General features: G+C 39.9%; 1 protein-coding gene across 1 annotated transcript in view; it reads right to left on the bottom strand.

Annotated features, from left to right (window-relative positions):
• FAF1 (Fas (TNFRSF6) associated factor 1) overlaps positions 1–13,207 on the bottom strand; it is a 665,112-nt gene that overhangs the window by 76,930 nt on the left and 574,975 nt on the right. The window contains exon 18 of the mRNA XM_006839751.1: positions 11,362–11,577. Coding sequence (XP_006839814.1) covers positions 11,362–11,577 — 216 coding nt within the window. The remainder of the gene's footprint in view (positions 1–11,361; positions 11,578–13,207) is intronic.

Consider the following 13,207-nt stretch of genomic DNA (forward strand, 5'->3'; position numbering starts at 1 on the left):
GGATGGTGCAGGACAGGGCAGCAATTTGTTTTGTAGTGCATAAAGTCGCTATGAGTTGGAACTGACTCAAATGGCAGCTAACAACAGCAACAATATGGTGGGGAACTCACAGGAGGGAATGAGAGGAATTAAGCAGGAAAAGCAGATGGTGTGAGATTTTGAAGGATTTGTATGCCTTAATAAGGAGTTTAGACTTTATTGTGTGTAGGCCATTGGAACCACTGGAGACTGAAGCAAGAGAGACATTATCATAAAATTTACCTCAGAAGAATAACTTGAGAGAGGAGGCAGGATGGACAAGGGAAGGGGATGACTAGAAGTAGGGAGATGTTGAATCTGAGTTATGAAGATTTAGAGTTGGGCAGTGTCATGGGAGCAGTGACAAGGTGAAGAAATAGATTTGAAAAGTTTACAGAAAGAAGTGATACAGTGACAAAGTAGGTATTTAATTGTGATCTATAACTATACAACAACAGTCCTTATTCTCTGAATTTTGATCACTTAGGAGAGTGGAACATCTCAGTAATTAGATAAAACGATATAAAATACCTGAAAGTTGGGGAATGAAGCCAGCTCAGCAACACTTTACCATGAGTCTTACTCATTAGAAGCTTCATCTTGGTTTAGTTCGAAACACAGTTTTAAATACATACAAAGTTTAATGCATTAAACTTTTTTCCTTCTGGTTTTACTTTAAAATAATAAGTTGAGTCCAATATAAATTGAAATTAATCTCACTACAATATTAAATGCATGAAGGTTGTTGAAATATAGAATATTTTAAAATACTGGTGCCTGGAACTCAATTTATTGCAAATTCCCAAAGTCACTCTGTTACCTGAATATTATCTATAACCATGGATTGTAGGAATAGAGATCCTGGTTCTCTGTCTGGCTCTTTCTTTTCTGTGTCACCTCTTTGACGCAGCTTTAATTCCCTTTCTTAGATGTGTGGGATATAGTCCTGGTGTGGCACTGTGGGTTAATGAACTGGACTGCAAAGTTGGCTTGAACTGCAAGGTTGGTGTGTTCAAGCTCACCAGCAGCTCCAGGGAAACCCTATACAGGCTGGCTATGGGTCGGAACGGACTCAACAGCACTTAACAATAACACAACAATAATGTTCATTCAACAACTATCTACTAAGCAGTCATGAATACTGATTCTATGTTCCCTGGCTCTAAGTTTAAAGTGGAATTCTAAAATGCATCTAATCGGCTTTTAAAAGGAGCCAACAAATCAAGATCTTAAAAAGCAATGACCCTAAGAAAGCTTGGGTATGATTATCAGTTTTGCTATTATGACTGCATAATAACATATTGAATTTTACCATGCTTTGACTCTCCCACCTACAAAATGACAGCACTGGCCTTGAGCTCGCTGAGATGTTTTCCAAGGAGGAGCTATTAAGATTCTAATGACATATTCTTAAACCTAGGTTACAGCATTTGGATATTTTCAACACAAATATCCAGATTCTAGAGAACAACTTGACTGTTGTTATGCTTTGTTTAGCTGCACACCTTCCCTCCCTTCTTTGCCTTTCTTTATTCAGGATATTGTAAACACATACAGCTCATTTTAAATTAGGGACATAGTAGCTTACATTCACTTACTTAACTTTTACCCAAACTGTCTAAGATATTATTAGTATTGCTCTTTCAAAGATGAGGAAATAAAAGTTTAGTGAGGCCAAGGGACCTGTCCAGTATCATACAGCAGGTATGTAATGGAGTATTATTTGGACTATCACCAAAACTTTTAGTTTTAACCATACCATTCTGCTTTCATCCACCCAAAATCTCTCTGTGCAAGGTTTAGGCCCAATTCATTTGCTTTGTAATACCTTCCTGTATCACTGTAGGCAGAACTGTCCTGTCCTTCCAACTGTGGGTATAATTTGTTTTAGATGTATGTTTTCATTAAAATGTAAACTCTTCAAGGTCAGTAACAATTTCTTTTATTCCTGTATCACCAGGGTCTGGTATGGAGCAGTAAACAGTGGTTGCTCAGCAAATGTTTTATGCTATGAAAGAACTAATACATGAATGCAATATAAATGAGATTGCTTCTGCTTTGTTATGGTGGGAAACAGGATATCCTTGTGTTACTGACAAAGTCAAATATCATCTAGCAGTAGCTTCTGAATATACACTACACATTCTTTAAGAATGCAAATTGCTGTTGTTACATGCTGTTGTGTTGGTTCTGAATCATTACGACTCTGTATAGGGTTTCAGAGGAGCATCTGGTGGGTTTGAACTGTCAACCTTGCACTCAGAAGTCCAGTGTTTATCCTATAGCGCCACACCGACAACTGTCATTGTTTTTTAGCAATGCATTTCCAGTGCTTAGTGCAATAAAAGTGGATTAGTAAAGGAAACAAACTATACTCTAATTTTGTAAGGCTTTCCCCCAATTCATTTAAATAAGCTTTTATTGAAGGCCTACTCTGTGAAAACCTCTTCTAGTAGCTTGTCTATAGCCACTGTCTTGTTCATTTTAAGAATTGCTCTTGCTGTTGTTAGGTGCTGTCGAGTTCATTATGAATCACAGTCACCCTATGCACAACAGAACAACACACAGTTGTCTGTTCCTGTACCATCCTCGGAATCGTTATGGTTGAGTCTATTGTTGCTGCCACTGTGTCAATCTATTTCCTTGCGGATCCTCCTCTTTTTCATTGACCCTTCACTTTATCATGCACAATGTCTCCAGGGACTGGTCCCTCCTGATAACATGTCCAAAGAAGCCATCCTGGCTTCTAAGGAGCATTCTGGCTGAGCTTCTTCCAAGACATATTTGTTTATTCTTCTGGAAGTCCATGGTACTTTCACTATTTTTCTCCAGCACCATAATTCAAATGCATCAATTCTTCTCAGGCCTTCCTTATTCATTGTCCAACTTTCATATGCATATGAGGCTACTGAAAATACTATGGCTTGGATCAGGCACACCTTAGTTCTCTAAGTAACATTCTTGCTCTTGAACACCTTAAAGAGATACTGTGTAGCACATCTGCCTAATGCAATACGTTGCTAGATTTCTTGATTGCTGCTTCCATTGTTGATTGTACAAGATTGTACAAGAAAAATGAAGTCTTGACAACTTCAGTCTTTTCTCCATTTATTGGTTATGAAATCCCCCCCCCCCCCGCCCCATTGTGTGCAATCCATACTGAAGACTGTGTAGTCTTTACTCTTCATTAGTAAGTGCTTCAGGTCCTATGGGCTTTCAAGCAAGCAAGGTTCTGTCATCCGCATAGCGCAAGTTGTTCATTTTTCATCATATAATCCAATTTCTCAGATTATTTATCAACACAGAGATTGAATAGGATTATGAAAAGATACAATCCTGGTTGCACACCTCTCCTGATTTTAAATCATTTAGTACCCACTTGTTCGGTTCAAACGACTGTCTCTTGATCTATGTACAGGTTTCTAATGAGCACACTTAAGTGTTCTGGAATACCCATTCTTTGCAAATGTTCCTATAATTTGTTATGATCCACACAGTTTCTGCCTTTGCATAGTCAAAAAAGCACAAGTAAACACCTTTTTGATACTCTCTACTTTCACCAAAACCCAAATGTCAGCAATGGTATCTCTACTTTCATGTCATCTTCTGAGTACAGCTTGAATTTCTGGCAGTTCCCTGTTGATGTACTGCTGCTAGCATTTTTGAATTATCTTCAGCAAAATTTACTTACATGTGATATTAACGATACTGTTCAATGATTTCCACATTCTGTAGCATCACCTTTCTTTGGACTGTGCACAAATATGGACATTTTCCAATTGGTTGGTCAGGTAGCTATCTTCCAAATTTCTTGGCATAGAAGACTGATTGCCTGTAGTGTTGCATCAGTTTGCTAATACATTTCAGTTTGTATTCCTGAAGCCTTGTTTTCCACCAATGTCTTCAGTGCAACTTGGACTTTTTCCTTCAGTACCATCAGTTTATGTTACTATGCTGCTATCTCTTGAAATGGTTGAGCACTAACCAATTCTTGTTGGCACAATGACTCTGTATATTGCTTCTTTTGATGATTCCTGCATCATTCAGTATTTTATTTTATTTAAGTGTTAAAGAAAGAAAAAAATTCCTAAGAGTTATACTTAAGGAGCTTAAAAAACCAAAGTAGGTGAGAGGGGGAGGGAAGGAAAACATATTAATTACTATACTTTAGAATATAAAATGTCCAAATATAATTTTTATTCCTGAATGCATGTATTTCTAGAGGAAGAAATGTTCTTGGGGTAAAAACAGAGCTGTGACTTTATCAGATGAAGGTACACAGGCATGGCCCTGGAGCTCCCTGCCAGAGCCCATCCTCCTTTCCAAATGCTCTCCACTATTTATATTTTTATACATAGGAAGACCTCATTTTCCAGTTGCAAGTGGAGCTGCTTTGAGTGACATGAGAAAGAGGAGACAAAACAAAAAACAAAAACAAAAGCCCACAAGAACAGAAGAGGCGGGGAAGGGAAGAATTGTAGGATTAAGAAACAAGAAGGAAGAAGAGAAAGGAGGCAGAAAGGATAAAAAGGTAAAATAGAATTGGAAAGAAGAGGGAGTGGGAAAGGAGGAGAAAAGAGGGAGATGAGAAAGTGGCACAGAAAAGGCTACTGACAGTAGATCCACAGAGGCAGTGGAGGCTGCCAGCAGCTTCTCACTTTGAGTAGTGGTGGGGTCACTGATATTCCTCAGCATTAAGGACTCATCTACCTCACTATCACGTGCCCAAGTAAGGCAAATTGACTACTAAGGTTCAGATAGGTCTAACAGGCCTAAGAAGTCAAGCTTAATAACCAAAGCTCTGGAAAGAAAACATCTCCTTTTCCTGATAACTGCTATTAGCAAAGTGGGGGGAAAAAAAAACAAACAGCCCAATGCTTCCAGCAACTCTAGCTCCAGCTTTTCTGGGGAAAGCCTGTGTCTGCTACTGTACTGGATACCCCACAGTGTTGAGTTCAGTGAGGTATACACAGTAGACATTTAGTAAACAGTTGAACAGCTGAGAAATCTTAACATGGAGCGTTGTTTTGGTTGACGAGAGTTGGGTGGGAGAAGAATGTTTAACAGGTCCTCTGGTGAGAAACCAGTCTTCGCTTTGTGGAGGACAGGCTGAGGACACAATACGACTTCTAGAGTTAAGTCTTAGGTTATTTGTTATTAAAGAGGCAAGGTCTTTAGATGTGCTTTTTAACAGTCTTTAGTTTGGTTGTAATTTAAGATGACTTTTACAAATTAGATCCTAATCCTTGCAGACACAGATGGCTGTTACAGAATAGCCTTGCAAAAACACTAGTCATTCAACTTGAAAGAGCATTCAGAAAGGGATGAAGGCCCATTAAATCTTACCCCACCTCTGGCTCTAGCAGGCCTAATGAGTCCTGGGTGGGCTTTCTGGGTTTAGGTGTGGGATCTAGGTGGGCCTAGGGCATCTGTTCTCGTTTGGAGCAGCCCCTCTAGTTCACTCTGGAACCTGAGATTTAGGGGAGAGCCTGAGGTCATTAGTATTCAGCATGGTATTGAGTAAGGCTTGTATGTGAAGCATTATGCCGGGAACTGCAGGGGAGCTAGAGATGAACATGATATAGACAGGCTCTGTAAACAGTTATAGAACAATAGGACAAGTGCAAAGAGAGAGGCATGTACAAGCTATAATGGGTACATAGGTGGGGGCAACTGCTTGGGAGAGGAGAGACGGCTTCACAGACAGAATGACATTTGAGCTGGGCATTAAAAAATAAGCTCAAACAGACCAAGTAAAGTGGTGAGGGTGGATATTCAAGGAAGAGAGAACAGAGTATACAAAAATATGAGAGTCTTTTCTAACTTCAGTGAATAGTGAGCAATCTCCTGAGGCTACAGTTCACATTTGCAGGTGATGGAAATAAGTGAGAAGAGACAGAATGTAAGTAGGAAAGGTATGGATGGATCAGATTGTTGGTTTAGAAACCAAGTTAAGGGATCTGTCTAGTGTAGTAGGGAACTAAGTGTCTAAGACAGTTTGTGCTTAGTTACTAACGGAAAGGATGGCAGTTCTAATTTGCCTAGCAGTGATAAAAAAGAAAGGTTTGGTGATCAACTCCAGTACGACTGTAGTCACTGAAAACCCTACGGAGTGCTGTAATAGTTTGACACAAATAGGGTCAACACGAGTGGAAATATTTTCTAAGATAATGAATTTTTATAAAACTGCTGGAGAGTTTTTAAGCATGAGAGGGACTAATCAGAATTATCTGTGGCAGAGAATTCCAGGTTGGCCAAGGACTATATAATGGACCTATGATGGTGACTGGAGTTCTGATGTGGTGCTGTAGGATCAGTACTGGACTGCTAACCAAAATGTTGGCAGTTCAAACCCATTAGCTATGCGTTGGAACTGATTGGATAGCACTTAACAACAACAACATGATAATTACTAGGGGCTCTTGATTTCTCCTGTAGGAGCAAACCCCTGTGGTTAGACTTTTTATCTGGGGAACTGAGTTAAACTTAGTCTAAATTGGTCATGGGATGTGGGTGAAGATAAAAATGGGATCAGCAGTAAAAGGGATATTGGGAGAAGAGACTGTTATCAGATTGAAAGGTTTCTTCAGCAGTGTGATCACAAAGGATGAGTGATTTAAATCAGGAGTAAATTTTTTTTAGACTAAGTAATTGACCCTCTATTCAGGGTTAACCCATATTGACATTTAATACAGTCTTCTCTGAAGGGGCTAAGCCTAGGGGTAAGGTCAGTAGAGCTCAAGGCAAGCAGTAGCAGCCCAAGAACCCTCTGCATCTCACTCCACAGTTCCCCTTTTCTTTTCCAAAACAACTTTCCACAGTCCACACTTTTATCCCATGTGAAAGGTTGTTAATACTGATCATAAAATGTACTCTAGTAATTAGGTCTAATAATCAATTTGAAAAATATAGTTTACTTTTTAAAGCCAGGAAGAACGCTAGCCTCTGTCTCTTTCAGTAGTTTCATTTTACAGGTCCAGCGAAGGAGAGTGACTTCAAATCAAGGATTGTTGTTGTTGTTGTTATGTGCCATGGAGTTGGTTCCGAATCACAGCAACTCTGTACAGGATTTCCAAGGCTGTAAATCTTTACTAGAGCAGAAAGCCTCATCTTTCTCCCGCAGAACAGCTGGTAGTTTCGAACTGCTGCCCGTGAGATTAGTAGCCTGATTCATAACCACTATGCTACCAGAGCTCCTTAAATCAAGGATTATTGTTGTCAAGTGCCGTAGAGTCAATCCCTACCCATAGCGACCTGTATAGGGTTTCCGAGGAGCAGCTAATGAGCTTGAACCACTGACCTTGCAGTTCAAATGGCTTTGCAGTCTGGTGCATTAATCCATAGCGCCACACCAGGATTCCAAATCAAGGACTATGGGGTACTAATTTAGAACCACAATGCCGGTGGTTCAAACTCACCAGTTGCTCCTTGGAAACCCTATACAGGGTTGCTATGAGTCAGAATGGACTCAATAGCATATAACAACAACAACAATTTAGCTTCTAATTTCTGTACATTCACCAAAGTGAGATTTTTATCACTTCTACACCATAATATATGAGAACAAGGTCAATCTTGAACCTCTTCATAGTGGCTCATTTCTAAATGTTCAATATGTTTAGAGTTCAAACTTGGTGTCAGACTTAACGCAGTTTCTTACCTGGATGTGTTGTCCATAGAACACTTTGTGTATTTCTGTGCACTTTATATATGAATAAGGAGAAGAGTTTGTAGAAGTAGGTGGGGCCAGTGAAAGAGGGAAGAAAGGCCAGCATCTGGGCTCCACTACAGTCTCCTGGGCTTAGACAAAAATGACAGAATCCTTAACCCACTCAGGGACAATTTGTGACTGGGTGGTGGCCATAAAAATATATCACTGGTTTCTGGCTGTTTCCTGCAAATCTGACAGTCAATATAAGGGATTACGATGAGCCTTAAATAAATCTTTAGTTTTGATGTGTTTAATTAATTTAGATTACTAGAACTCATGCTACTAGATCATAATAGAATTACAGATGCTTTGTTGTTGTTAGGTGCCATCGAGTTGGTACTGCCTCATAGTGACCTTATGCACAACAGAACAAAGCACTGCCTGGTCTGATGCCAACCTCACAGTCATTGCTGTGCTTGAGCCCATTCCTTTTTTTCACTGAAGCTCCTCTTTACCTAGCATGATGTCCTTTTCCAGGGACTGGTTCCTCCTGATAATTTGTCTGAAGTATGAGAGATGAAATCTGGCCATCCTGGCTTCTAAGGATCATTTAGGGTATACATCTTCCAACACACATTTGTTTGTTCTTTTGGTGGTCCATGGTATTCATAATATTTTTCTCTAACACTATTAAGCCAAATGCAACAATTTTTCCATGGTTTTACTTATTCACTGTGTAACTTTCACATGCCATGATCTGTGTCAGGTGCACCTTAGTTCTCAAACTGACATCTTTGCTCTTGAATACATTCAAGAGCGTCTGTGCAGCATATTTGCCTAATGCAATACATTATTTGATTTCTTGATTGCTGCATCTATGAGTGTTGATGGTTGATCTGAGCAAACTGAAGTCTGACAACTTCAATGTTCTTCATTTATATGAATGTTATTTACTGGTCCAGCGGAGAAGATTTTTGTTTTCTTTGCACTGAAGTGCAACCCATACCAAAGGCTGTGGTCTTAGATCTTCATCAGTAAGTATTTTAAGTTCTCCTCATTCTCAGTAAGCAAGGTTGTATCATCTGCACATTGCAGATGTTGTTAATGAGTCTTCCTCCAACCCTGATGCAATGTTTTCTTCATATAACCCAGCTTCTCAAATTATGTCTTCAGCATACCAATTGAATAAGTATAGTAAAAGAATACAAACCCTGGCACACACCTTTCCTAATTTTAAACCATTCGTCGTTCCCTTGTTCTGTTCAAACCACTGCATCTTGGTCTAAGTACAGGTTCCTCGTGAGCACAACTAAGTGTTCTGGAATACTCATTCTCCGCAATGTTGTCCATAGCTTGTCATAATCCACACAAACCAAAGTCTTTGTGTACTCAATAAAGCACAGGTTTATAAACATCTTCCTGTCATTCTCTGCTTCCAGCAAGATCCATGTGATGTTAGCGATGATATCCTTGGTTCCACGTCCTCATCTGAATCTGGTTTGAACCTCTGGAAGTTCCCTGTCAATGCATTGTTGCAGCCACTTTTGAATTATATTTGCTTATGATATTATTGATATTGTTTGGTGATTTCCAAATTCTGCTGGGTCACCTTTCTTTGAAATAGGCACAAATATGGATCTCTTCCTATCAGTTGGCCAGATAGCTGTCTTCTAAATTTCTTGACTTAGATGAGTCAGTGCCTCCAGTGCCCCATCAGTTTGTTCAAAGATTTCAATGTGTATTTCATCAAATCCCGGAACCTGGTTCTTTGCCAATGCCTTCAGTGCACCTTGGACTTCTTCTTTCAGTATCTTTGGCTCTTGATCATATGTTACCTCTTGAAATGGTTGAACATTAACCATTTCTTTTTGGTAACTGCAAGCTTAAGGTTTACCATATACAATAAAGGTAAGTTAGTCCAAACTCTCCATTCCATATAAAGCAGGACCACGAGAAATGAATCCCTCTCCCCAATCCCTCATTTCTTCCCTTTCAGTGTACCAATTATTGCTGAAAAGGGCACATTCAGTGGTGAATGGCTAGCTATATCTAATGCTGGGAAAATCACTACCTCACAATACAAAATAATCCTGTTTTAGGAAAATCTTTCTAAAAATGTTTGAAGTTTGCTTCCTATAACTTTCAACACATTGGTCCTAGTTCTGCCCCTGGAACTTCACAAAGTGAGAACCTCTTTTATATGACAAACCATCAAGTAGCTGAAGTCAACAATCATATCTTTCATGCACAACCTTTCTGTCTCTGTAGGAAAACTTCCTCAAATGACACAATTTCTAGTTCCCTCATTTTCCTACCAGCACTGCTCTAGATGTGCTCCTGTTTCAGCATGGAGCCTAAGGACTCTATCAGAGATAGTTTGTTTTAGTGCAGAGTTCAGTAGAATCATGAAGTTATTCTTTTATTATGATAATACAACTAAAAATGCAACTAACTCTTTGTTGGCAGCCACAACACATTATTAATGTATATTCAGCTTAATTCAACCGTACATTCTATTAAGTATGATTTTTCTATCCCAATCCTGAGCAGTTAATCTGTCTAAGCCTAATGTAGGAATTTATCTTCCTATCTAGGTAGCCAATCTTTCTATTCCTGCAAAATATCTCCAGGTTAATTTTGTCTTCAGGTTCAATGGTTTAGCAGTTAAAGTTTTTCTTGAGTCCTATTTTTCACTATCCATAGTCTGATAAAGTTTTCAATTAATTTTTAGATAAATATGGTAAGTAGTAAAGGGTTCAATATAAGACCTCTGATGGTACAATGGTTAAAAATGAGGCTGCTCACTGACAGCTAAGTAATTTTAACTCACCAACTACTCCATGGCAGAAGACATGATGATTTGCTCCTATAAAGTGCAAACATATGGGGCAGGTGTACTCTGTCATATTGGGTCATTATGAGTTGGAATTGACTCAACAGCACATAACAACACGTACTCTCCAAGGATACAGCAATCTCTTAACACTTTCAAGACACACTATTTATTTATCAATCAATCTAACAAACTGTGGTTCTATCTGTAAACTTTGCTAATACTATGAGAGACTAGTATAAGCCATGCTGAAATATAAAACTATAGAGAATATAGGTCACTCTTCGTGACTACCCAGGGAGGTAAGCCAATCAAATAATAATAATAATAAAAAAACTCTTGATTTAGCATGATTTGTTTTTAGTGAACCTAAAATCATTCCTAAATCACCTTTAAAGAGTAGAGCTTGACCTTGATCGAACAGTATGCAGTTCCCAAATGACGTATACACAACAAAATCTTGGGAAAGCCTGTCTGAATGCTGACACAGGGAAAACAGCTAGGAAGGAAGAAAGACATAGTACCTGATTTCTTACACAGACTACTGGTCATGTGTCTTCTGGCTTGGGAAATCCTAATTTTGATAAAAGCTGAGGAAAGAATGGTGTGCAGAACAAAGAGGCACTGTTCTGTAGTAGTCTGCACCAAAGATCTTTTTTGGGGACTACTTTGTTCAGCTGTAACAATGGTAGTCCTGGTTTGGCACTGTAGGTTGCTAACCACAAGGTTGGCAGTTCAAACTCATCAAATGCTCCTGGGAAGCCCCATACAGGGTCGCTATGAGTCAGAACTGACTTAACGGTACTTAACAACAATGATGAGATATCTTCCATTTTGAAGAAAGGGCATGGTAACTTACGTCTCTCCTAGGAAAGGTGCTCAGTAACTTGAATTCATCCCATGGAAATCCTTTGGAAGCTACAAAATCAAAGACAATCTGGAGCTTATTGCTGGCCAGGAAACGCCGCTCCAAGAACTCGCCACTGGGGGTCCGGATCCGTAGTTTGCTCACAGGCTCAGCATTTTCCTCATTTGGCTCTGGAGGTAGGGCCTGCTCTAAGGAGAGCCGGATTGCCTAAGGAGAGCAAAAATCATGTGTTAAACTGTAGAATGTATGCAACTGTGTGGGGAGAATGAACAAAATTATGCAAATTAAGAATTCAACTAAAAAAAGGTCAAGGAAAAACTCCAATAAAACAAATGAAAGGATGGGATGCTCCTGCATTGCTGGTGGGATTGCAAAATGGTCCAACAACTCTGGAAAGCAATATGGCGCTTCCTCAGAAGATTGGAAATACAAATACCTTATGATCCAGCAATCCCTCTACTTGGTAATACGAGAAATACGAGCCATAACACGAGTAGATATATGCACACCAATGTTCACAGCAGCACTATTAACAATAGCAAAAAGATGGAGACAGCCTAAGTGGCCATCAGTTGACGAATGTATAAACAAACTGTGGTGGTACATACACACAATGGAATATTATGCTACCTTGAAGAACAACCAGGAAGGTGTAAGCCACCACATAACATGGATGAACTTTGAGGACATTATGTTGAGAGAAATTAGCCAGTTACAAAAGGAGATATACTGCATAGGACCACTATTGTAAAAGACTAAGGAAAAGAACCCATACTAAAAGGGGGCAGGGAATTCTTTGCTGGTTATCAGTATGTAGGGGGTGGGATGTGGGGAGGGAGGGGAAGGTGGAGCACAGGGTAGGGAATAGACAGAGGGTAGTTTGGGTGCTGGGGAGGGGGACGGGAACAGAAGAACAAAGCGGATGGGAGAACAGTTAGGCAGGTTTGCATGGGCTAGGTGGGACAGAGGAAAATAATGATGTATGCACAAACTTGGAACAACAGGGCTCTGGGATACAGGGATTGAGGTATGATTTGAATGGGTAAAAGAGGGGAAATAATGTTAAGATGCTTGGATGTCTTTTGAATCTTGGTTTCCCTTGCACACCATTATAAAATAGACACTTGAGGGGGGCAGATACGAATAGCCAGAAATATCACCATAGAAAGCTTGTAAATTCGTCTTCTGCCTATAATTTATTGCAATATCTAAAATGAGGCTACAACTTGCCCAGTGAAGGAGGCTTCCTGCGGAGCCTCTGCATTGCATAAGACCTTAGGTGGAATCCTGAACCCCATCTAGAATCTTCTGAGGTGGGAAATTTCCACTTGAAAAGACAAGCAGACCAGCCTGGAGCAGCTAAAAGAACAGAAGATACTTCCTAAAAGAAAGACCAACAAGAAAAATAAAAAACAATAATGGTGGTCTGACTGACTACTACAAGAACAAGCAAATTGCTTGCCCAGGAGAAATTAAGGCAAGTGGTCGGGTCGCCTCAGGGCAAACCCCCTTCCAAGACTAAGACTCAAGGGGAATACACAAGCAGACTGATAAGGGGAAGTAAGGGGAAAACAACAATGAAGTATCAAGCTAAGTCCTACCACGTTCAATAGATTCCTGTGAACCGGGTCAAAACCTGGTTGGCCAGCAGTACAGCAAGACCTGGGGACTCGTGGGCCCAGTGTCAGTGACAGAGCCACAGAGGACTAGAGTGGAGAGTGAAGCGACTAGCTGATAAGAAGAGAGGGCATATGTACAAGAACACCCACACTTGCAGATAATACCCACTTGACCTGGCTTAAATGGCTGGATGATCAGAGCTCAACTAGAAGAGGAA

This window comes from Chrysochloris asiatica, unplaced genomic scaffold, assembly GCF_000296735.1.
Source record: "Chrysochloris asiatica unplaced genomic scaffold, ChrAsi1.0 scaffold00026, whole genome shotgun sequence".
NCBI classification, from domain to species: domain Eukaryota; kingdom Metazoa; phylum Chordata; class Mammalia; order Afrosoricida; family Chrysochloridae; genus Chrysochloris; species Chrysochloris asiatica.